The 25,148-nt window shown below is 43.4% G+C and overlaps 1 protein-coding gene across 3 annotated transcripts in view; it reads left to right on the top strand.

Annotated features, from left to right (window-relative positions):
- The window catches only part of PRKAR2B (protein kinase cAMP-dependent type II regulatory subunit beta), a 180,758-nt gene that overhangs the window by 79,622 nt on the left and 75,988 nt on the right, over positions 1 to 25,148 (top strand). For all 3 annotated transcript variants that reach the window (XR_012251236.1, XM_073652218.1, XM_073652217.1), the window contains exon 2: positions 16,680 to 16,715. Coding sequence is in view for 2 of the 3 variants with exons in the window: in XM_073652218.1 (XP_073508319.1) it covers positions 16,680 to 16,715 (36 nt within the window). In the remaining variant the exon portion in view is untranslated. The remainder of the gene's footprint in view (positions 1 to 16,679; positions 16,716 to 25,148) is intronic.

Genomic DNA, 25,148 nt, shown 5'->3' with positions numbered 1-25,148 from the left:
TGTCAGCAGGATTGTGCTCAGTAAACTACATACACTGTCAGGTGGGCGACATTACACTGATTAAAATGATACCTTAGTTGATGAAATCTGTCCTATTGTTCTTTTGCAATCTTTACTTTCAGTTTGGAGATAATGATATGCTCGTTCTTCAGGGCGGTGAGGGGGGCGCTCTATCTGGTGCTCTGCTTACATAGTCATCTGTATGCTCTTATGACAGCTCACTGATCGTTCACTAACCTGCCTCCAATTTTACCTACCCCGCACTACTAGATGCATTACGTAAAATAGGAGGCAGGTCAGTGAAGGCACAGTGAGCTGTCATATGAGCATACAGATGAACATGTAAGCAGAGCACCAGATAAAACGCCCCTCACAGGCCGCCCCGAAGCACGAGCATATCATTATCTCCAAACTGAAAGTAAAGATTACACAACAACCAAAGGACAGATTATATCAACCAAGGTATCAATTTAATCAGTGTAATGTCGCCCACCTGACAGTTTATGTAGTTTAATGAGCACAATCCTGCTGACAGGTGCGCTTTAAAATGTGTTTGTTTTTTTTAAATTTCGCCTTTTTTTTCTGTGAGTCTTAGTTTAAAACAACGCTACGGACACATCTTAGCTGTAAGTCAAAAGGGAAGTAAAAACCGCACTACAAGCACTATTTTTTTATATTATTTTTTACTTTTAGTGTATATCAGTGCTGTATCATGTTTTTACATCAGCTTCTCAATAGGGCTGTGAACAAAATGCATGAAAATAAGTTTGTTAAAAATGTATGACTCAAAAATGGGTTTACACCACCCAAGCAGCGGCATTATACTACTTCCGTTCGGTAGATATTTGCCGATCGCGATCGGTGGTTGCTTAATATATTAGTGCACAAAGCAATTCAGAATAGATTGTTCTGTGCGCACAGGCTGCCATTGTTCTAGGTAGCACAGGTCCTGTATACACAGCAAGAAGGATCTACCTGATAAAGACATGGTGTGCACATAGCCCAAAACTACTTAAAAAAAAAACTCCAGAGATGGAGGGATTCCTGAAGCGGTTTTTCACTAGAAAACTTGTGGGTTTTGACTTCCTCAAAAGAACTCCTGAGTGCTGTTACCCTTGGAATAGAAGTAGAATAATTCATCATTCGTTTGCTCTTTTTCGATATGCACTTCTGGATACTAAATGTTTGCAGAGCAGCTGGCATTGCCCCTTGGGCATCAGCTATGCTCTGCGCAGCAACAGAGCGATCTATGAAACTACTTTCCTTCCGATACCATACACTGGTCTTGACGACTCTGCTAATTAACACATTAGCAAAGGCAGCTGGGTCTATCCAAGACAGTATTGGGCAATTACTGGACACTAATACGTTATAACTCCAAATCTTCAAATATTTTATGTCCATGATTGTAGAGATGACAAGACTTTATTGTTATGCACTTTATAAATTTACATTGGGTGGTATAGAGTATTAGGGGAAGGATTCATTAAAGGATACGTTCCACTGCCTGCAATTTACAGGTCTTATTGCAGTAAAAAGAACATTTTAAACGCAATTTATCTTGAGGATAATTTTTGTAAAACATGGTTTGTCTAGATCGAGGATGGGAAACTTTTTTTTCTGCCAGGGGCCGTTTGGATATTTATACCATCCTTTGGGGGCTGTATAAAATTATCAACTTGAAAGTTAACTTGCTATATTTGATCAAATATTTAATTAACTCACCCCTAATGTGATGGCTGAAACTGCTTCTCTTTGGTGAGACGTGTGATGTTAGGTGGTATGGATGATGTTGCTACTCCGACCTGCTTTTTCAGGTTTGTGTAGGTCTGGAGCGCAGTCAACTCTTTGTGCTTATATGTTTTGTAAAAAAGTTGCAGTAGTCAGTTCACTGAACACAAATTTATATTGACTCAAGCAGTGGGAGATCTGCAGTATACATCACATAGGGGACACTGAGACTGCTGTATATACCTCACATAGGAGACACAGAGACTACTCTATACACATCACCTAGGAGACACAGAGACTGCTATATACATCACATAGGAGACACCGGGGCTGGAGTATATACATCCCATAAGATACACTGGGGTTGGAGTATATACTTCTCATAGGATACACTGCGTCTGGAGTATATACATCACATAGGATACACTGGGGCTTCTGTGTATACATCACAGGAGGAGACATGGGGCTGCGATGATACATCACAGGAGGAGACATGGGACTGCGATAATACATCACAGGAGGAGGCAGGGGGCTGCGATAATACATCACAGGAGGAGATATGGAGCTGACGCTGTGGTCTTCTGTGGATGAGAGCACATCGTACGATAACTCTACAAACCACGTCCTTACGTTGGCACTGGCGAGAACGTGATCTTTCATTGTATGGGCTGCAGCGTTCAGTAGTGAACATTGCGTGTACGTTCTCGCGCTCGCAGAGCAAGAAGAAATTAAAGGGCTGGCAGCCGTCAAAACGCAGCTGCTGGCCCGAGCTCTGCAATCACCAGGAATCTGCCCAGGGGCCGGAGAAAAGGTCATTGCTGACCGTAAACAGCCCAAGGGCCTGAGGTTCCCCACCCTTGGCCTAGATACATCCTATGAACTTGATTGCTCATATTAAACAAGCAATACTTCTGTTAGGCTCTGTGTTAAGGCATATATGAAATGTAGCTGCTACTAATGATGCACTTTTACTGACACATAATATACCCTCCTAGTACCAGAATGTTCCATCCTAGTGGACATGTGCATCACAGTGCAGTGATATATGTTGGTTAGGATTATGACCGACTTTAGCTATGTGCGACCTATGTAATGTAATTGCACAAGGCACCATCTGCCAAACCTCCCCCCGTCAGATCTGCAGTCCAAACCATGGAGAGGTGTAGGGCACCTTCAGGCTATGTGGCCACGATGCAGAAATGCTGCATATTTTTTCTGCTTCTCCCTGGCAGGAAAAACGCATGCGGATTGTACATGCGGATTTTACATGCGTTTTTCCCGCCAGGTAGAAGCGTTTGTCAAGCGTTCTTCACATGCATTTCTGCATGTGGGTTATCAAGCTCTTTTCCTAGCGATTTTAGAATCACTTGGAAAGTGCTTGACAACTTGGTCACACTATATAAATCCATGCAACCGGCATGGATTTATATAGTGTGACCAAGTAATAGTAAAAAAAAAAGAATAAGAATGGTAAAAAATAAAGATTATACTTACCTTCCGATGGCCCCCGGTCTCCATAGCGATGCGTCCGGTGTGTTGTATCGTTCGCGGTGGTGTGAAGGACCTGCGATGACGTCATTGAGTCATGTGACAGGTCACCCGACCGCCGACATCAGCGGTCGCTTGACCTGTCACATGACTAAATGACGTCATGGCAGGTCCTCACACCACCGCAAGCCGTACAAGAGGCCGGGACGCATCGCTGAGGAGGCCGGGGGACATCGGAAGGGAAATATAATCTTTATTTTTTATTTTAATTTTTTTTTTTTCAGGTACTATGGTCTCCTCTTCTCCAGACCCGGGTACCATCCGCACATGGAAATGCTTAATATCCCTGTGCGCAAATGTGCTAACACGGATATTAAGCGTTTCAATGCAAGTCAATGGCGGCAATTACGCTGCGTGTCCGCAAAATTAATGGACATGCTGCGTATTTTTCCGCAATGATAATCCGCAGCGGAAATTTCCGCAGCATGTACACAGCACATGCGGATTATCATTGGGGAACATGGGGCACGTATTACCAAGCGTTTTTTAATCGTTTTCGCTGCGGAAATTCCACGGCAAAAACGCTTGAAAAACGTATAGTGGGCACACAGCCTCACTGCCGAGCTGAGGAGACAGAATGGTGCCAAGTATTCAGCCTCTCTACATACTGCTCTCCTAGAGCCCTATGACGGTACGAGCAATCGTCGCGTAACTGCTCATATAGGATTTACATACTTGCGGTCACGTGCCAACTGGCTTCACATTCATTTCTCTTAATGTTCCAGGAAGAGAATCCAATTGGCACGTGACCACAAGTATGTAAATCAGATATGAGGTATCAGATATGACAGCTCGTACACACAGGTAAGATTCGTTGTGATACAGTCATTGCTGCCTGGCCCAGAAAACCCCCTTAGGTAAATTGTAAAGTTTCCTATTGTCGGATTGTGGTTCCTGACAACGTAATAGCAGTTACAAACCCTCATGTCAGGTCTGACATGAGAGTGAAGAAAACTACTGTCTGCTTCTGATGTCAGCTTTCAGAAGCACAAACACATAGGCAGAGACCTGTAAGTCTAGGGGAGTGGGGTGCGGAGAAGCCACCAGAGACCTGACTCTTGGGCTAGTCCTCCTAGCTGCATCATTTCAAGACAATTTTTTCTTTGAAATGTCACAGCGTTTCACAATGAAACAAACACAGCTGAAATAACGCAGCAAGTGTCTAATTCATGGTGCCCAAGGTTAGGGCAGCATGAATCTCATGTCAGATTCCGTTTTTTTTAAATCCATGGCGAACCTTGAAAGCTTTATAAGTTAAATTGCTTATATCACTTCAATCTCCAAACCAAATCACCATGAAATTGGTGGTTTAATGTGGAAAGAAAAGCGAATCTAGTCATTTAATTTGATGTTAGCAGCTGATATTTGTATTAAGAGGATCTGCAGCAGCATTGGTGCCTATAATGAGGATCTGCAGCAGCTGAGGTGCCTATAGCGAGGATGTGCAGCAGCTGATATTTGCATTAAGAGGATCTGCAGCAGCATTGGTGCCTATAATGAGGATCTGCAGCAGCTGAGGTGCCTATAGCTAGGATGTGCAGCAGCTGAAGTGCCTATAGCGAGGATGTGCAGCAGCTGAGGTGCCTAAAATGAGGATCTGCAGCAGCTGAGGTTCCTAAAATGAGGATCTGCTGCAGCTGAGGTGCCTATAAGAGGATCTGCAGCAGGTGAGGTGCCTATAATGAGGATCTGCAGCAGCTGTGGTGCCTATAATGAGGATCTGCAGCAGCCGTGGTGCCTATAATGAGGATCTACAGCAGCTGAGGTGCCTATAGCGAGGATGTGCAGCAGCTGAGGTGCCTATAGCGAAGATGTGCAGCAGCTGATGTGCCTATAGCGAGGATGTGCAGCAGCTGTGGTGCCTATAATGAGGCTCTGGAGCAGCATTGGTGCCTATAATGAGGATCTGCAGAAGCTGTGGTGCCTATAAGGAGGATCTGCAGCAGCTGTGGTGCCTATAATCAGGATCTGCAGCATCCGTGGTGCCTATTATGAGGATCTGCAGCAGCTGTGGTGCCTACAATGAGGATCTGCAGCAGCTGTGGTGCCTATAAGGAGGATCTGTAGCAGCTGTGGTGTCTATAATGAGGATATGCAGCAGCTGAGGTGCCTGTAATGAGGATATGCAGCAGCTGAGGTGCCTATAATGAGGATCTGCAGCAGCTGAGGTGCTTATAATGAAGATCTGCAGCAGCTGTGGTGCCTATAATGAGGATCTGCAGCAGCCGTGGTGCCTATAATGAGGATCTGCAGCAGCTGAGGTGCCTATAGTGAGGATCTGCAGCAGCTGAGGTGCCTATAGCGAGGATGTGCAGCAGCTGTGGTGCCTGTAATGAGGCTCTGGAGCAGCATTGGTGCCTATAATGAGGATCTGCAGAAGCTGTGGTGCCTATAATCAGGATCTGCAGCAGCCGTGGTGCCTATTATGAGGATCTGCAGCAGCTGTGGTGCCTACAATGAGGATCTGCAGCAGCTGTGGTGCCTATAAGGAGGATCTGGAGCAGCTGTGGTGTCTATAATGAGGATATGCAGCAGCTGAGGTGCCTATAATGAGGATATGCAGCAGCTGAGGTGCCTATAATGAGGATATGCAGCAGCTGAGGTGCCTATAATGAGGATCTGCAGCAGCTGAGGTGCTTATAATGAAGATCTGCAGCAGCTGAGGTTCCTATAATGAGGATCATCAGCAGCTGTGGTGCCTATAATGAGGATCTGCAGCAGCTGTGGTGCCTATAATGAGGATCTGCAGCAGCTGAGGTGCCTATAATGAGGATCTGCAGCAGCTGAGGTGCCTATAATGAGGATCTGCAGCAGCTGTGGTGCCTATAATGAGGATCTACAGCAGCTGAGGTGCCTATAATGAGGATGTGCAGCAGCTGAGGTGCCTATAGCGAGGATGTTCAGCAGCTGATGTGCCTATAGCGAGGATGTGCAGCAGCTGAGGTGCCTATAATGAAGCTCTGGAGCAGCATTGGTGCCTATAATGAGGATCTGCAGAAGCTGTGGTGCCTATAATGAGGACCTGCAGCAGCTGTGGTGCCTATAATGAGGATCTGCAGCAGCCGTGGTGCTTATAATGAGGATCTGCAGCAGCTGTGGTGCCTATAATGAGGATCACCAGCAGTTGTGGTGCCTATAATGAGGATCTGCAGCAGCTGAGGTGCCTATAATGAGCATCTTCAGCAGCTGAGGTGCCTATAATGAAGATCTTCAGCAGCTGAGGTGCCTATAATGAGGATCTTCAGCAGCTGAGGTGCCTATAATGAGGATCTGCAGCAGCTGAGGTGCTTATAATGAGGTTTTGCGGCAAATGAGTTGTACATTATTAGGTTCTGCAGTATATGGGGCAGGGCTGTGGAGTTGGAGTCAGAGTCGGTGTCCATTTTGGTGGAGTTGAAGTCAGTATAAAATGGACCAACTCCTACTCCTAAAATGTATAATAAATTGGGTACAGTAGTACAATGCAGGATGTGCTGTAAATATTTTCATAAGAATTTGGGAAAGTTATGAAATGTCTTATAAATGTCTGATCTGTTCCTGATCTAAGGGTCTCGGCTTTTAGTTGGGATGAATCTGTGCTGCACTTTATGTACACGCTCAGTAGCGAGGCAGAGCTGTGGAGTCGGAAGTCAGGGAAATTGAGATGTCAGGGTCGGTGGTTTGGCTTACCGACTCCACAGCCCTGAATTATGGGATGTGGTACAAAATTATTGTATATTTTGCTGCTGAATTCAAAATCATTGACTTATTTTCACTGAAGAAAATCAACAGCAGCAAAAATAATATCCAGAGGAATAAGATTTCCCTTCAAATTGTTGGTTGGAATTGTTGCAAAATTATCTGACGTTGTGTGAAGCCACGCTTATTAATGAGGAAGTTATTCAGGAATAACCAGTCTGTTTTCTTCCAAAAACAGCACCACAGTTGTCTACAAGTTGTGTATGTTGTACTGCACTTTTAACATCTGCAATATTTGATGCATGGGGGAAGGTGAGGTTTTTTGTGGTTCGCTTTAGTCTTGAGTAAATGCAGAGCAGGTCTGCAAGCCTACATGTATCAGCAGCTCAAAAGGTATTCTCATTCTCGTTTCTCATTGATGTCATATAGTAGATGTGAATTGCACCAATCAGATCTGCATGTATCTTGAGTATGAGGCCCTGACGCTCGCCACTCATAGCCAAGAGATAAGCATAATATCCAATAATTTGTATAGGAATTGTGACTACCTCTTAAAGGGAACCCAAACACTGTTAACCAGCAGATATAAGGATAATCTGCCAGGTAGTAGTTCCAATGTTGTCCGGCCACCTTACTGAAAATGCAGCTAAGGGGAAAAAGGAACTTTATTTCTCCCAGGAGCCTCCGGCTTTCAGTCATAGAGGCACGCACAAGGCAGCCACAGTTAATGCTTTGTATACTGTGAGTGGCAGCTGTAAGCATGTCCCAGCAGTGTAAAACACCACTCCAGCTTTTTTTTATTTCACCACCGGAGTGGTATCACTGCTCCCTGCTCCTAGTAATATACTTACTAGCCTCTGTCTTTTTGTGTTATCGTCACAGCTCCAGATGGCCTCCAGCAGGTTATGACCTGCCGGATTACTCCAGTGTTTGCTGGGCGACCTTGAAGTCACTGCTCTATCTAAGTCCATTGAGAGCTTGTAACTGTTACCGCTGACTTCCGGTCAGTCAGAAGTTACAGTCACAAGATGGTGGGGGACTGGAGCGACGCTGGGAAGAGCTGAAGACGCCAGCTGGTAAGTATATTACTAGAGGCATCTAACTGAAATTAGTGCCACCACTCCATCGCTGAAATAACAAAAAATGCTGGAGCGGTGCCATAATTGACAGCTCACTCTTCAGTGCACCTTTAATGAAAAGCTGTGCGCTATAGAGCACCATTCTTGAGATAGATGCAGGCCCCATTGGTGCAATCTGCACCTACTATATTTTTATGGCATATTACATTGATATGCCATAACTATATGACATAGAAATACCCCTTTAAGGGTGAGTTCAGGCATGGTGGATTTTTTACTGATTTCAGATATAAATTCCACATCACATATTCACAGCAATGTATAGTACAATAACTGTGGGGTAGGTCAGTTCATGGCTGGAAAAAATCTGTTTGTGAAGAAAGCCTAAATCAGTTTTCCTAGGACAGTGGTGACGAACATATGGCACTCATGCCAGATGGGGCACGCAGAACCCTCCCGGTGGGCGCGCTCGCCATCTCAGCACTGCCGCCGCCACCACTCTCCTCAGCCCGCGTGCCGTCCCCTCACCCTCCTCAGTCCGCGCGCCATCCCCCTTTCATTATCGCCGCAGCTACTCTCTGCATGTGCGCCCTCCCATCAGAGCATGCGGCCTGATGGGAGGGGGCGAGTGCAGAGGAGAGTGGCCTCGGCTCTAGTGATGCGCTAGCACACGTGCTGAGGAGAGTGAGGGGATGGCGCACAGGCTGAGTAGAGTGGCGGCAGTAGTGCTGAGGAGATGGGTAGGAGCGCGATATATGAAGGAGACCAAATCAGCTTTGGAATGGGCAGAGGTGAGTATTTATTTAATTTTTTAATCTGGGCCATTATAAAGTATGGAGCATCATGTGGGACGATTGTACAGTATAGAGAATCATGTGGGCCCATTATACAGTATGGAGCATCATGTGGGCCCATTATACAGTATGGAGCATCATGTGGGGCCATTATGCAGTATGGAGCATCATGTGGGGCCATTATACAGTATGGAGCATCATGTGGGGCCATTATACAGTATGGAGCAGTATGTGGGGCCATTGTACACTATGGGGCACTATGGGGGGCCATTACACTGTATGGAGCACTATTTGGGGCCATTATACAGTATGGAGCATCATGTGGGGTCATTATACAGTATGGAGCACTGTGGGTCCATTATACAGTATGAAGCACCATGTGGGGCCATTATACAATATGGAGCACTATGTGGAGCCATTATGCAGTATGGAGCACTATATGGGCTGATTATACAGCATGGAGGACTATGCGGGGCCATTATACAGTATGGAGCACTATGCGGGGCCAATTTACAGTATGGAGGACTATAAAGAAAAAACCTGGGAGTCTGAACTGAAACATAAATTGATGTGCATGCAAAATGTAAATGAATGTTCACATAGGCCATTAGACAGAAAAATACCAAAGACAAAAGCAAAATACACAAATACCTAAAAGTAAATGGATAAATCATACAGTGCATAAAAATAATGATAAATAATAAAGGGTATTTAGTTAACATAAATTTTGATCAAAATAATGTAGAAGCCATCCCGCCACGTCACGGTAACCCTTATGGGACAGTCGTAACTCTAATATGAAAACCTTACGATTTGTCAAGTGGCATACATATGGATAAGGGCAGAGAGACTGAACCATTAGTAGAAGCATGGACCTGAGAGGCAGAATGAACCTTTCAGTTCAGACAAAGGGCAGCCACACCCTTATATGCACTAAAGCACATTAGACTACAAAGAAAAAACCTGGGAGTCTGAACTGAAATGTAAATTGATGGGCATGCAAAATGTAAATGCATGTTCACATAGGCCATTAGACAGAAAAAAAACGAGAACAAAATACACAAATACCTAAAAGTAAATGGATAAATCTCACAGTGCATAACAATAATGATAAATAATAAAGGGTATTTAGTTAACATAAATTTTGATCAAAATAATGTAAAAGCCATCCTGCCATGTCATGGCAACATGTGGAGGACTATGCGGGGCCATTATACAATATGAAGCATCATGTGGGGCCATTATACAGTATGGAGCACTATGCGAGGCCATTGTACAATATGGAGCATCATGTGGGGCCATTATACAGTATGAAGCACTATGCAGGGCCATTATTCTGTATGGCGGACTATGCAGGGCCATTATACTGTATGTAGCACTAGATGGGGCCATTATACAGTATGGCGGACTATACCGGGCCATTATTATGTATGGAGGACTATGTGGGGCCCATTATACTGTATGGAGGACTATGTGGGGCCCATTATTCTGTATGGAGGACTATGTGGGGCCATTATACAGTATGGAGGACTATGCAGGGCCATTATACAATATGCAGCACTATGCGGGGCCATTATACAATATGGAGCACTATGTGGTGCCATTATTCTGTATGGATCACTATGTGGGGCCCATTACAATGTATGGAGGACTTTTTATGCTCATTATGCTGTATGGAGGGCTGCGTGGGGATTACAGTTGGAGAATCATACTGTGCGTGTGGAGGACTTCACTGTGGGGGTATCATACTGTGTTTGGGGGCACTTTTGTTTGCATCATACTTTATTATCTGTTTTATTCAAGGTTTTTTATCCTTTGTTATTACATATTTAAACTAGGACATTAGGCCATAATGCTTTTTACAGCTCTTATATAACGTATTATATTATTCCACTATAGTTTCAAAAGTTAATAGTTTTATTTGATAAAGAAACACTTCCTCAATTGTAGACATTTTTTTAACAAATATCAAGGTTGACCCGCGACTTTGTCCAAGCTTTTAACTTTGGTCCTCTGTGTTTTTCAGTTTGACATCCCTGGCTTAAAGAGTTATTCTCACCATGATAAAGTGTTACAATTGCAAAGAGGTTGAAATAAACAAACAACTTTGCAATTTTACTTTTGATTAAAAATCTTCTCCCTTCTCAAGAACAGACCTCCTCTGCAATCGGTGGTTAGTATTTTAGGCTTGGAGTGCAGTGCTTACAAGCTCTCTGCTATAGACTCTATAGCGCGCTAATGTATGAGTTGTTTTTCTAAACTAAAACCTCAGTAGTCAGGTTAAATTGCTGTGTTGGCACTTTGCTATAAATAAGTGAGTTTTGGATTGCAGTTTGGGCACTTTGTCTCTAAAAGGTTCTCCATCACTGTCCTAGGATATAAAAGGTCACCTTTTGCAATAAATATGTCTTAGGCGAACTGAGGGAAAAAAATCAATGAAATGGGGGCACCAAAGGGCAATTTTACCCTGGACACCATTCATCGTAAGGCCGGCCCTGGTTAGGGAATGCAATAATCGTTACCCAGATTGCGCTGATAGTGCTGTTCATGACGTCTCGGGACCACTGCATTCATGCCACATATTAGGCATTTTGTTAGAACTTGCAGTTTGGCCACAGCTTGTAAGCACGGCCCCAATCTTTGTTTATTTGCTCTTTCATATGTAGATGATGAAAAATGAAAATTGTTCTTATTGAAGACATCGGTCATCTGGTCTGTCATTTCCTGAAAGGCATCTGTGTAGGTTTTCTTTTTAAAGAACCTGACGTCAGGCCTTATGTTACAAGTTTACAACTTTGCATGTTTGACATTGCTGCAATATAAATAATACTGTGGGAATTTGTTGGACCAGATTTCTTCCACTAATCCTAGTCACTTTTTTTGTTGTTTTGAAAGAAAATGTCATCCTTACTTACTTTACAATGTATGAAATGGCATTTTATTATGAGAAATGTGTTATAGATGGTATAATTTCCCCAGTGGTTCCTATTAATTGCTCTACTTGTGGACTCACGTGTCCACTAGAAGACATTAGCTAGTTATCAATGCCACATAGTTCTTACAGTCTTCCATATTGATATTGTCCACTAGAAGACATTAGCTAGTTATCAATGCCTCCTGCCTCCTAGTCAGCTGCTCCGTGTAACCCCGCCCCCACCACTGATTAGCAGCTATCTGTCAATAAACAGTGTATCAGAAATCTGCCAATCAGGGGTGTGGGCGGGATTATACAAGGCTCAGTATTCGGAGAACTGCTAGATCTGCACTAGAGAAAACTGTGTCAAAATGACACCAAACAGCCCATTAAGTGACACATCACCGGAATCAGGGTTTCAGACCCTACATCATACTGCTCTCAGATTACATAGCAAATACCTGGTGACAGATTCCCTTTAAAGGGTTACTGTCATTTAATTATGGGAACAGAATTTGTTAGAGCTCAGCAAAGAGCTTGTATCATGTCTTTCTAGAGACTTTGAGGGTCTCAGCTGGATTATTCTATAGCCTAATATCTCTTACAGTAAATTACCCTTTTCACAGTTAGAGAATGATTACTTTTCCTCCAGTTAGAGAATTTGCTTTCTTTTTTTTTAGATGACCTTATAATTAAAATCTTTCTATTAACTACTTTTTTGGGTCCATTCATTCTGGTAATTTTTAGAAAACTGAGGTGTGATCTTTTTTTGTGAATTGGAACACGAGTCTACATAAATGCTTAGCAGCACTGTCATCAGGACAATACAGAAATGACTGAATGTCCACACTGAACTCGCACCCGTCCTCTATCATTGCATGAGACATAATTGCTCTTATATTATTTAACAGGTGCAAATTATTAGTTAATTACAGAGGACCAATTTATGTTGTCAATTTCTCCTAGTGTTGATCGGTTGACATGAGTTATGGCCATATTACAATTACAGAACAATATTGGGGACATGTCGGTAGTCTTGGACTGCTTCTGCCAAGTGCATTGATCTGCCCACATTGCACTTCCAGCTTAATTTGCATATAGTTTCTGTGTCATACTTCTCAATACTCACAAATCAGATCTCCACAAAAATGTATTTCTTTTTACTTGGGGACACACACCTAAACATGTACTATTACTTCCAAAATGCTTTATGTATGTAAAGTTCTGCAGAATATGTTAGCGCTATATAGAAATAAAGATTATTATTATTATATAATAGACCTATTGGGATATTTTCAATATCACTTATATGGAGGAGCTTACTGATAATCAACCAATATTCATAGTAATGATAATAACATTCCATGAATAACTGTTATTAATGGGCTTGCCTCATGAAGACAGCTCATGCCCATATGACCTTTTGGGTCGTATAGATGCCATAGAGCCAGATCAACAGAACAGATAGCCACTTTGTAAGAGTGGCTTCCATTCTTGAGGACTTGAGATGTCCTTGTATTGCATAGTGGGACTTTAATCTAAAAGTTGGCCATGTAATAAAACTTTTGTTGACCATGGCTATCCCCAGCAACCTCCGTTTACTGGTAGTGGGACCCAGGTCTCTTTGTTTTTTACCCTGAATTCACAGATAAGGACAAGGTAATGTCAGACTAAGCATGTAATATCACAAGGCGGCTGTATTTGATGCATTATTATACACACAGCCTGGAACTGTTTTCTATATATATTTCTACTTATTCTCAATTTACACATTCTTTAAAAGTATATCCAGTAGTGTAATAGTGCTATTATTGTTTTCCTATAGAAGAATAATATAGAATACCACCACATACTGTATATTTAGACAGGTTTTTACAGAAATACTGGCAAAAGTGAAGGTCCAGCATTAGGAGACCATGTAATTACTAAGCTACCTAGAATTACACATTAAAAACTGATCTTATAGCTGCTTAAACAGGATCGTACATAAAATCACAGGGCCCTATAGCAACAGGTCTAATTAGGCCCCTTCTCCACCCAAGTTTATATTTTTACAATGTTTATCCAGGGGTCTGTCGTCTGTATCTATGAAGTCAGTTCCAGGACATAGTATGCCTGGCAGACACCTTCCAGTCATGTGATTGCTCGTCCTATCAGCATTGCCAGTGCTTCTGTTCACTACTTACTGCTCATTGAGTGCTAAGTAGATGGCAAAAGAGAGGAGACAAAGATGAATCGCTTCTACTTAGGGTCCCCGACAGGGCTGTGGAGTCGGTAAGCCAAATCACGACTCTTCTTCAATTTACCTGACTCCGACTCAAACTACGACTCCAACTCCACAGCTCTGCCTCACTACTAAGCATGTACATAAAGTGCAGCACAGATTCATCTCATCAAAAAGCCGAGACCCTTAGATCAGGAATAGGACAGACATTTATAGGACATTTCATAACTTTCCCAAATTACTCTGAAAACATTTACAGCACATCCTACATTGTACTACGGTACCCAGTTTATTATATATTTTAGGAGTCTGAGTCGGTCCAAAATGGATACCGACTCTGCGACTCAGACTCCACAGCCCTGGTTCTCGTTGTATCCGACAGCCCAAGACCAGACCTGTGCCTGTCCACTGGAGCATTACAGCAGCACTAATACAAGATGTCACTCCAGGTTCAGGTCCCAAACGGCCTGTCTGCTAGTGGGAAGTCACGGGAAAGGGCCTGGGACCAGTATGATCCCAGTGGGTCTGGTCTGGGGTCTGCATTTGTCGGTTTGCATAGTGTGATAATTGTGGGGTCTGTAGTTGTTTAGGGTTTATATTTATGCTGTGGTAAGTATTAGTTTAGGGGGTCTGATCTTGGTTCTATTTTCATTTTGGGTTGTGATGAAGTGGGATTTATGCGCTACTTGTGATTCAAATGCCTTAGGTTTGGGGGGTGCCCTGTAACAATGGGCAGAAATTGTGCTATATGTGATGCTTTTCAGAATCGACCTGAAATCACAAATCCCCACTCCCATTATAGAAGGCTCAAATCACATTTAGTCAGAAAACTTTGTAGCATGCGCTTGATGCAAAATAACATATAATGGTATCCGGTTGCATACTGCTGAAACAAGTTTAACAAATCTTCTTCTTTTTTTCATATTTTAAAGGGGCATTAAATATTGAAAACGCATATTCTTCAAGCATTCTTTATACCCGCTTTTTCCGACACTTCTAAAATCACTGGAAAAATCTCTAACAAAACACTAAAAAGTATCAATTTCTATGGAAAAGAATGACTAGCTGTTCATAAGCTCATGATTTTGAGTGCCTTCAAAAACGTCTAGTGAGAGAAAAGAAAGTGGGTGTCAATTCTTTGAAGCATCACCTGATGGAAAACACTAGATACTAGGCACCTGAGCTAAAGGCTGCAAAAAATGCTTCAAGAAGAAAACTCAGCTCTTCAAAACCACTTCAGGAAATGAAAACTCCTTCAAAAACTTCCCCAAAAAGGAGTGTTCCTAAAGCTCTTTCCATTAGAAAACTCATAGTTTTTGACCTCAGTAAAAAAGTCTGTGTAAACATACCCAACTGTATGGAAAAGCGTAACGACATTTACAACATGTCAGTTTATGCGCAGATGTGAAGCAGATTTCACATTTTGCAATGTAAAGTAGAATTTCCTCAACCAAATCCCATTGGTTTTTGTCACTGCAGATTTTATTACGGATTTTCTATACTCCATTGGATACATCCTTTGGAATAATAAAATGAGGGCTCACTGAAACATTTTCCAATACTTATATTGTTAGGCTAAGTGCCCATGATGCAGAAATGCTCCGGATTTTTCCTGAGCGTTTCTGCATCTCCCTGGCAGAAAAAACGCATGCGGATTGTACATGCGGATTGTACATGTGTTTTTCCTGCCAGGGACAAGCGTAATTGAAGCGTTTTGCACATGCGATTTTGCATGCGGTTTGTCAAGCGCTTTCCAAGCAATTTTAGCATCACTTGGAAAGTGCTTGTCAACTTGGTCACAGTATATAAATCCATGCAACCGGCATGGATTTATATAGTGTGACAGTAAAAGAATGGTAAAAAATAAAAAATAAATATTATACTTACCTTCTGATGGCCCCCGGTGTCCTTATCCGATGCGTCCGGTCTCCCCGGTGTCTCACAGTTATGTAAAAGGACCTGCCATGACGTCATTTAGTCATTTGATGGGTCACGCGACTGCCGACGTCACCCGTCACATGACTAAATGACGTCATGGCAGGTCCTTTTAGACCATCTTGAGCTTCAGGGAAGCCAGGACGGATCGCTGAGGAGACCAGGGGCCCTCAGAAGGTAAGTATAATGTATATTTTTTATTTTAATTCTTTTTCTTTAACAGGTACTATGGTACCTGGGTCTGGAGGAGAGTCTCCTCTTCTCCAAATCCGGGTACCATCCGCACATTGAATCGCTTAATATGCTCAAGAGCACATGTAGTGATGTGGATATTATGCGATTTAATGCAAGTCAATGGCGGCGAAAACGCCGCGATTCCGCAAAATAATTGGTAGTGCTGCGGATTTTTCCGCAATGATAATCCGCAGCGGAAATTTCCGCAACATGTGCACAGCACATGCGGATTATCATCGGGGAACATGGCAGGCCTTCTACCAAGCTTTTTTTAAGTGTTTCTGCAGCGGAATTGCCGCTGCGGAAACGCTTAAAAAACTCATAGTGGGCACACAGCCTTACAGTTGTATAATGTACAGTATTTCTGAGATTTGTAAATAGACTGTTTATGCCATGTATTCTGTAAGTGCTGGGCTGACATGTGCCACAATTTTTTCCCCCAAAAAAACCATTTCCATTAGAACAAGTGATGCCCAATAAAGTACAACTAAGCTTTTAGTTACATACAATTCTTAATATATATATTTTTTTCTTTTTTACAGCTCCAGTCATAAGCCGGTTTTCAAGGCGCGCATCTGGTAAGGACTAAGTACAATTTACATACAAAATAAAATATATTTAATTGTGCAATACTTACTTTCTCAGTAGTTGATATCTTTAAATGGCTAGCAGAAAAGATGATAACAAATAGTAAACTTACGAATGTATCATCTTTTCAGTTAGCCATTAAAGGGAATCTGTCAGGCGATTCATGCTGCCCAAATTGTGGGCAGCAAGAATGGCAGCCTGGCTGCGCGATTTCACCCAGGGATATTATTCTCTGAAAGCGTCCAGCATTTTAGAGAAATATACTTTGATGATCTTCCAGGGACCATAGGCAAAGACGAGACTTGCCTGACTCTGACCCCAGCCAGCTGTTCTCAACGCCACTGCAGTTGATTGACAGGTCTCCCCTTCATGAGTAGACAGGGAGGGACCTGTCAATCACATCTAGAAGCACCGGGAAGAACAAACTGGGGGCCGGATCTTCAAAGTATACCTGGCTACAATCGTGGAGCCAAGCTGCGATTCATACTGCCCCTGGTTCGGCAGCATGAATCACCTGATGGGTTCCATTTAAAAGGTATCAACCACTGAGGACTCTCAAATATGATTATTTTCTATCTACTGGCTAACACAGTACAAAGATATATTTTTACTAATACTTATATGTGTAGTTCTATCACTATTTTGATAGAAGTAGAAAAAGGAATGTGTATGTAGTGTTGGATAAAATATTTCTCATATTAGGTCCAGAATTAAATTAATTCTACTGCCTCTGTTTTGTTCTTTAAGAAATGTCAGTAACTATAATAAGACGCCTTGTGGTGCAGATTCTACTCACTATGTGTGTTCCCCATTACTAAACAAAACCTTCATTTAACTGAGGCCTGGCCTGTATTAAAACGTTATAGCTAGTGTTGATCACTGAAATGCTCGAGGGCTCGGTACTCGAATTAGCACATTGGATGCTCGGACGTGCTCTACTCGAGTAGCGAGCATAATGGAAGGGAAAGGCAAACTCGAGCATTTTTCCGGAGGAATCGCTCTCTCCTCTCCATCGCCCAGCTCAGATAATTCAAATGAGACTCGAGCACCACGCGATACTGAACATTGCTCGATACTCTATCGAGCACCCCAATGCGCGATCGAGTATCGTGCAGTTCCAAGCACGCTCACCCATCACTAGATATAATTGAATGAGTAAAGAATTCATAATGATTAACAAAAATATTTAAGAAGAAAGATGATATTTGTAAACGTTTCCAGTTTTCCACTGATTCCACTTTCTTTGGCTCTACCAAAAAATATGATTAATTATGCGGATTCCACTACAAAGAGTGAACATAATGCACAGTAATGTCAATATGAGTTGCTGTGAATATGTTCCGTCTTTTGTTACTTCTTTTATACGCTTCAAGATTTGAAATCTGGAAGTGGTTGAAAGAAATAGCGTGTTCAATCTTTGGGCATTATGGAAGGTGCTCATTGTTTATAGGTTAAAATAAACAAAAAGACATTGCGGCGGAGCTGCTACAAAAACGACGGATAATATTATGCAGAAGACGATTCATGAAAATGACCACTAGGGTTTTCCTGAAACTCCTTTGCATTGAAAAACTTGGCGTAAAGACTTGCGAACATACCCCAAAAAATTGAGTCTTGTTTACCTGTTGGTTTTTGTGATCGATGCTTTATTTAGTGTGTAAGAAAAGATATAAGAATTAGTGATGAGCGAGTATGTTCTGTTAACCCTTTCAGCGAGCATGATTGGATGCTCTCCGAGAATCTTCAGCGTGCTTGGCTGTTATGTTTTAGTCACTTAGTGCACATGATTTGTGTTACGGGTCCGGGTGGTGGAACCTCTGTGCTTCGGTGCAAGGAGGAACCAGAGGGACTTGACTAAGTGCCTATCTCGGCCTGACCCAGGTCAGACGACGGCTTAATCGACTCCGTGAACCAGGGAGGGACCGGACAGGTGAACTAGGTGCCACTCTGGGACCGACCTTGTGTGAGAGCAGGTGACTCCCACGGGTCAGATGACAGGAACTTACCGGTACAGCGGATGAGCACAGCAGGAAGGCAGACGGGTGGTCCGGGTAGATCAGCAGGCAGGTGCGGCAGATGGTCAGGCAGGTGCTCCAGGTAGGCAAGCAGGCGGGAACGGCGGATAGCCAGACAGGTGCTCCGGGTAGGCAAGCTGGCGGGCACGACAGGTAACTGGTAGGTGCTCCAGGTAGACAGGCTGGCGGGCACGGCAGGTAACTGGCAGGTGCTCCAGGTAGGCAGGCTGGCGGGCAGAACTGTTAGACAGACTGGCGGGCTGAACTGAAGACAGACTGGCAGGCTGGACTGTTAGACTGACTGGCGGGCTGGACTGACAGGCAGTGGGACCTGAGGGCTGAAGCAAGTATTAGCACACAGAACAACAACCTTGCACAGGCACCTCCATTTTGGAGGAGGTGCCTTATATAGGAGAAGTCCTCCGGCCATTGTCCTGGGACTCTTTAGGACGGCGCGCGCGGACCCTTGAAGAGGGAGGGAGCGCGCGCGCCCTAAGCGCAGTGCCCGGGAAGCTGCGCGCGGTGCGCGCCACAGCAGCAGGTGAGCAGGAAGGCGCCGGACCAGGACCACGGCGGTGAGGGGAGCGGCGTCTCTGCCCGGCAGGAGGCAGAGACACCGATGATACAATTTGGGACTGTTTGACAGCTTTAATACATGTGAGGAATGCCTAAGAAACAAGCATTCCTCACATGTATTAAAGCTGTCAAACAGTCGCAAATCATGCGCACGGCGTGACTCAAACATAACACCCGAGCACGCTGAAGATACTTGGAAAACACCAGAGCATGCTCGCCGAAAGGGTTAACAGAACATACTCGCTTATCACTAATAAGAATGATACGGGTAAAAAGACATTTTTTAATTTTTACACTTCTGGTGTATGATGGGAAATCTTGTTTTTCTCCCTCTTAAGCACAACCTAGGAATTAATATAGGCTGTGTTTAAATTATATGAACTTTTATGGTAAAGAAAAGGCAGAAAAAAGAGCTATTATTGCATTAGTGCCTGTTTTTCTTGTCTAGTTTTTAGTGTTTTAAGCCTATTTTTGATTTGCACCAAAGACTTCTTTTAATTTGCATTTTATTTTTTAAGTCTATTTTATGTGTTACAGTTGCCCATTTTCTTATTCTAAGGGGGTTGTCCTGTACAAATTAATAAGTCTGCTGTCACTCTGTGTGCACTGTGCGCTTCGGGGATTCGCCGGTTTCTGAGCCTAGACCGGAGGGTATGTATGAGTTATACAGTGGGTACAGAAAGTATTCAGACCCCTTTAAATTTTTCACTCTTTGTTTCATTGCAGCCATTTGGTAAATTCTAAAAAGTTAATTTTTTTTCTCATTAAAGTACACTCTACACCCCATCTTGACTGAAAAAAAACAGAAATGTAGAAATTTTGCAAATTAATTAAAAAAGAAAATCTGAAATATCACATGGTCATAAGTATTCAGACCCTTTGCTCAGTACTAAGTAGAAGCACCTTTTTGAGCTAGTACAGCCATGAGTCTTCTTGGGAATGGTGCAACAAGTTTTTCACACCTGGATTTGGGGATCCTCTGCCATTCTTCCTTGGAGATCCTCTCAAATTCCGTCAGGTTGGATGGTGAACGTTGGTGGACAGCGATTTTCAGTTCTCTCCAGAGATGCTCAAGTGGGTTTAGGTCAAGGCTCTGGCTGGACCAGTCAAGAATGGTCACAGAGTTGTTCTGAAGCCACTCCTTTGTTATTTTAGCTGTGTGCTTAGGGTCATTGTCTTGTTGGAAGGTGAACCTTTTGCCAAGTCTGAGTTCCAGAGCACTGTGGAAGAGGTTTTCATCCAGGTTATCTCTGTACTTGGCCGCATTCATGTTTCCTGCAATTGCAACCAGTCGTCCTGTCCCTGCAGCTGAAAAACACCCCCATAGCATGATGCTGCCATCACCATGTTTCACTGTTGGGATTGAATTGGACAGGTGATGAGCATTGCCTGGTTTTCTCCACACATACCGCTTAGAATTATCACCAAAAAGTTCTATATTCATCTCATCAGACAAGAGAATCCTATTTCTCATAGTCTGGGAGTCCTTCATGTGTTTTTGAGCAAACTCTATGAATGGTTTCATATATCTTGCACTGAGGAGAGGCTTCCATTGGGCCACTCTGCCATAAAGGTCCAACTGGTGGCGGGCTGCAGTGATAGTTGACTTTGTGGAACTTTCTCCCATCTCCCTTCTGCATCTCTGGAGCTTAGCCACAGTGATTTTCGGGTTCTTATTTATCTCTCTCACCAAGGCTCTTCTCCCACGATTGCTCAGTTTGGCTGGATGGACAGGTCTAGGAAGACTTCTGTTGGTCCCAAACTTCTTCCATTTAAGGATTATGGAGGCCACTGTGCTCTTAGGAACCTTGAGTAATGCAGAAATTCTTTTATAGCCTTGGCCAGATCTATGCCTTGCCACAATTCTGTCTCTGAGCTCCTTGGGCAGTTCCTTTGAGTTCATGATTCTCATTTGGTCTGACATGCACTGTGAGCTGTGAGGTCTTATATAGACAGGTGTGTGCCTTTCCAAATCAAGTGCTATCAGTTTAATTAAACACAGCTGGACTCCAAAGAAGGAGTAGAACCATCTCAAGGAGGATCACAAGGAAATGGACAGCATGTGACTTAAATATGAGTGTCTGAGCAAAGGGTCTGAATACTTATGACCATGTGATATTTCAGTTTTTATTTTTTAATAAATTTGCAAAAATGTCTACATTTCTGTTTTTTTTTCAGCCAAGATGGGGTGCAGAGTGTACTTTAATGAGAAAAAAAATGAACTTTTTAGAATTTACCAAATGGCTGCAATGAAACAAAGAGTGAAAAATTTAAAGGGCTCTGAATACTTTCTGTACCCACTGTACATACTCCCGGCCGGTGGGAGCGGCCTCGCTCTCCATACACTTGTATGCCCGTTTCTGAGCCGGGAACAAAGGGTATGTATGAGTTATAGTGGGCGCCGCCTCGCTACCATAAACTTGTATTGAGCGAGGCTGCGCCATCTAGTTGGCCACACCCACTGAACGGCCGCGTCACTAGTCGGGTCACGGCCTCGCTCAGTACAAGTGTATGGTAACGAGGCCACGCCCACTATAACACATACATACCCTCCGGTCCCGGCTCAGAAACGAGCAAATCCCAGCAGTGCACAGTGCCTGCGCTGGGGGGGGTTCATAAATCTGCTGTCACACAGAGTGACTGCAGACTTGTCGATTTGGACATGATTTAGCTGATTTATCAATTGCAACTTTTTAAAATATCACTAAATTTTTGATAATATGTACTCCAGTCACCCTTCTTTTTGCGCGGAAGAAATTTTTGCTCAAAAGGTAGATTTGTGTGAGACATTTTAATGGTACACGCAACTTTATGCTTTAAAAAAAAGGGACAAAAATAAAGAACATTTTCATTTTGCGTAAAATTCAACCTTGTGAACCATGTGAACCAGAATTTGGCTCAAAAAACATCAATGAAAGAAAGAAAAGAAGTGACTTAAACAAACCCACAGATGATGGATTGGATTATAGACTTTAAAGTAATTTCTAAAACATCCATCTGCAGTGATTTAAAAGCTCAAAAGAGCATATAATTTAAAGAAAAAATTAGATTTCTTAACGTCGTGCCACAGATCTAGCAGTGCAGCAGTTTCTACCCTAATGCAGCATACACTTTATTAATCAACAGAATACATGTATCTCAATCTAGAGTAATAAGTTGTATAGTCTGTAGCCCTGGGTACATTTCCGTAAAAAAATGTAGCCTTGTGTAAAAAAAAAAATGCTACATGGAAACAATTGTGATCTGTATCCATGATCCTGCTATTATAACCCATGGTTTGTGATTATATGAACTTTTTTCATTTTGATTAGAATAGTGTATTGTGACTGCAAAAAACTTAAAGGGGTTGTCCACTACTAGGACAACCCCTTCTTTATGTAAATGTTTGGCCCCGATAAAATAAAAAAAGCGCTTATACTCACCTCTCCCGTGCCATCGCTGTTCCAGCTGTGTCAGCATTCGCTCTCCCTGGGGCCTCTATGCAATTGTTGTGACACGTGATCCCGGCATCCAATCAGTGCTGGCGTCACTGTCTCCTCCTTCAGACAAATTGAACATGAAGAGGGCTGCAGCTGATCTCTGACTTCTTCTTAATGTTCAATTCGACAGCAGGCGGGGACAATGACTCCAGCACTGATTAGGCGCCGGGGTCACGTGTCACAACAACAGCACGGGAGCCCCGGGGAGAGTGAGTGCCGACACCGCTGGAACAGCACCAGCAGCATGGGAGGTGAGTATAAGCTTTTTTCAGAGGCGTAGCTAGGGTTTTGGTTCGGAGGGGGGCGAAACTTCTGAGTGGGCTCCTAACCAGGTAACCCTGATTACAACTATGGTGGCGCACCCATATAGTGGATATAGGAAAACCTCAGCAGATGACCGCGCTGTTACTGAAAATAATCTTTATACAAAGACCAGCACTGAAATTACCGCCATATGGTGACATATATTGATAGATGCCAGTCCTGCAGAACATATAAGAGATCACAGCACAGTTATATATAGTAACTTACAGCTGACCTTCTTTCTGATTAAATTGTTCACTTTTCCCATTTTTTCCATCTGGCACAGACCGACACAACGACTTCTCCAGAAGTCAGAGTCTCAGGTCTGCAGAGATCTCAACAAAGACACATTTGACTCCTTACATTTCAGGCATCGTCCCCATCTATTTCCAACCTGCACAAACTCCTCATCCAGCTGATACCCCAATACTGAGCCGCTGCTGCCGTGTCCCTGTTACTGCACCTACTGTGTGCCCTCTAGATGATAAAACAAACCTCTAGAATATAGTAATGGCGTGTGCAAGTACCCTAGAAAACAGTGCCCACATTTTGCCCCCTAGAAAGTAATAATGCCCTCTGTTTGCCTCTTTGACAGTCATAATAATCTGAGTTCCTCTACAACAATAAATGCCCACTTAACATTTAATAATGTCCTGAGTCTCCCCCATGTACAGCTCCTCTCTACACAGTATGATGCTCTCTTATACATAGTATAATTCCCCCTCACTGTATAGTACCCCCCACACAGTATACTGACCCCTTTGTAGCCTCCAAACTGATGGCTCCCACACTGTATGATGGCCCCCACACTGTGCAAAGACCCCACATTATCTCCCACACTGTATGATGGCCCCCACACTGTGCAAAGACCCCACATTATCTGCCACACTGTATGACCCTAACTGTAATGCCCACACTGTATAAATAGCCTACATATAGTATAATGCACCAGATAGTCCTCTATATAATATAATGCACCCCCATAGTCCTAAATATAGTATAATGCACCCCCCATAGGCAGAGTCTGTAGTATAATGCACCCCCCATAGGCAGAGTCTGTAGTATAATGCTCCCCCCATAGGCAGAACCTGTAGTATAATGCTCCCCCCATAGGCAGAGTCTGTAGTATAATGCTCCCCCCCATAGGCCGAGTCTGTAGTATAATGCTCCCCCCATAGGCAGAGTCTGTAGTATAATGCTCCCCCATAGGCAAAGTTTGAAGTATAATGCCCCCCCATCGGCAGAGTCTGTAGTATAATGCCCCCCATAGGCAGAGTCTGTAGTATAATGCCCCCCATAGGCAGAGTCTGTAGTATAATGCCCCCCCATAGGCAGAGTCTGTAGTATAATACCCCCCCCATAGGCAGAGTTTGAAGTATAATGCCCCCCATAGGCAGAGTCTGTAATATAATGCTCCCCATAGGCAGAGTCTGTAGTATAATGCACCCCCATCGGCAGAGTCTGTAGTATAATGCTCCCCATAGGCAGAGTCTGTAGTATAATGCCCCCCATAGGTAGAGTCTGTAGTATAATGCTCCGCCCCATAGGCAGAGTCTGTAGTATAATGCTGCCCCCCATAGACAGAGTCTGTAGTATAATGCCCCCCATAGGCAGAGTCTGTAGTATAATGCCCCCCCATAGGCAGAGTCTGTAGTATAATGCCCCCCATAGGCGGAGTCTGTAGTATAATGCTCCCCCCCATAGGCAGAATCTATAGTATAATGACCCCCATAGGCAGAGTCTGTAGTATAATGCCCCCCCATAGGCAGAGTCTGTAGTATAATGCCCCCGCATTGGCAGAGTCTGTAGTATAATGCCCCCCATAGGCAGAGTCTTTAGTATAATGCCCCCCTATAGGCAGAGTCTGTAGTATAATGCCCCCCCCATAGGCAGAGTCTGTAGTATAATGCCCCCCATAGGCAGAGTCTGTAGTATAATGCCTCCCCCATAGGCAGAGTCTGTAGTATAATGCTCCCCCCATAGCCAGAGTCTGTAGTATAATGCTCCCCCCCATAGGCAGAATCTATAGTATAATGCCCCCCATAGGCTG

This window comes from Phyllobates terribilis, unplaced genomic scaffold (assembly GCF_046119375.1).
Source record: "Phyllobates terribilis strain yellow unplaced genomic scaffold, ASM4611937v1 Scaffold_11__3_contigs__length_659146591, whole genome shotgun sequence".
NCBI classification, from domain to species: domain Eukaryota; kingdom Metazoa; phylum Chordata; class Amphibia; order Anura; family Dendrobatidae; genus Phyllobates; species Phyllobates terribilis.
The sequence above is the reverse complement of the archived record's forward strand: the minus strand, read 5'-3'. Positions and strand labels throughout refer to the sequence as shown.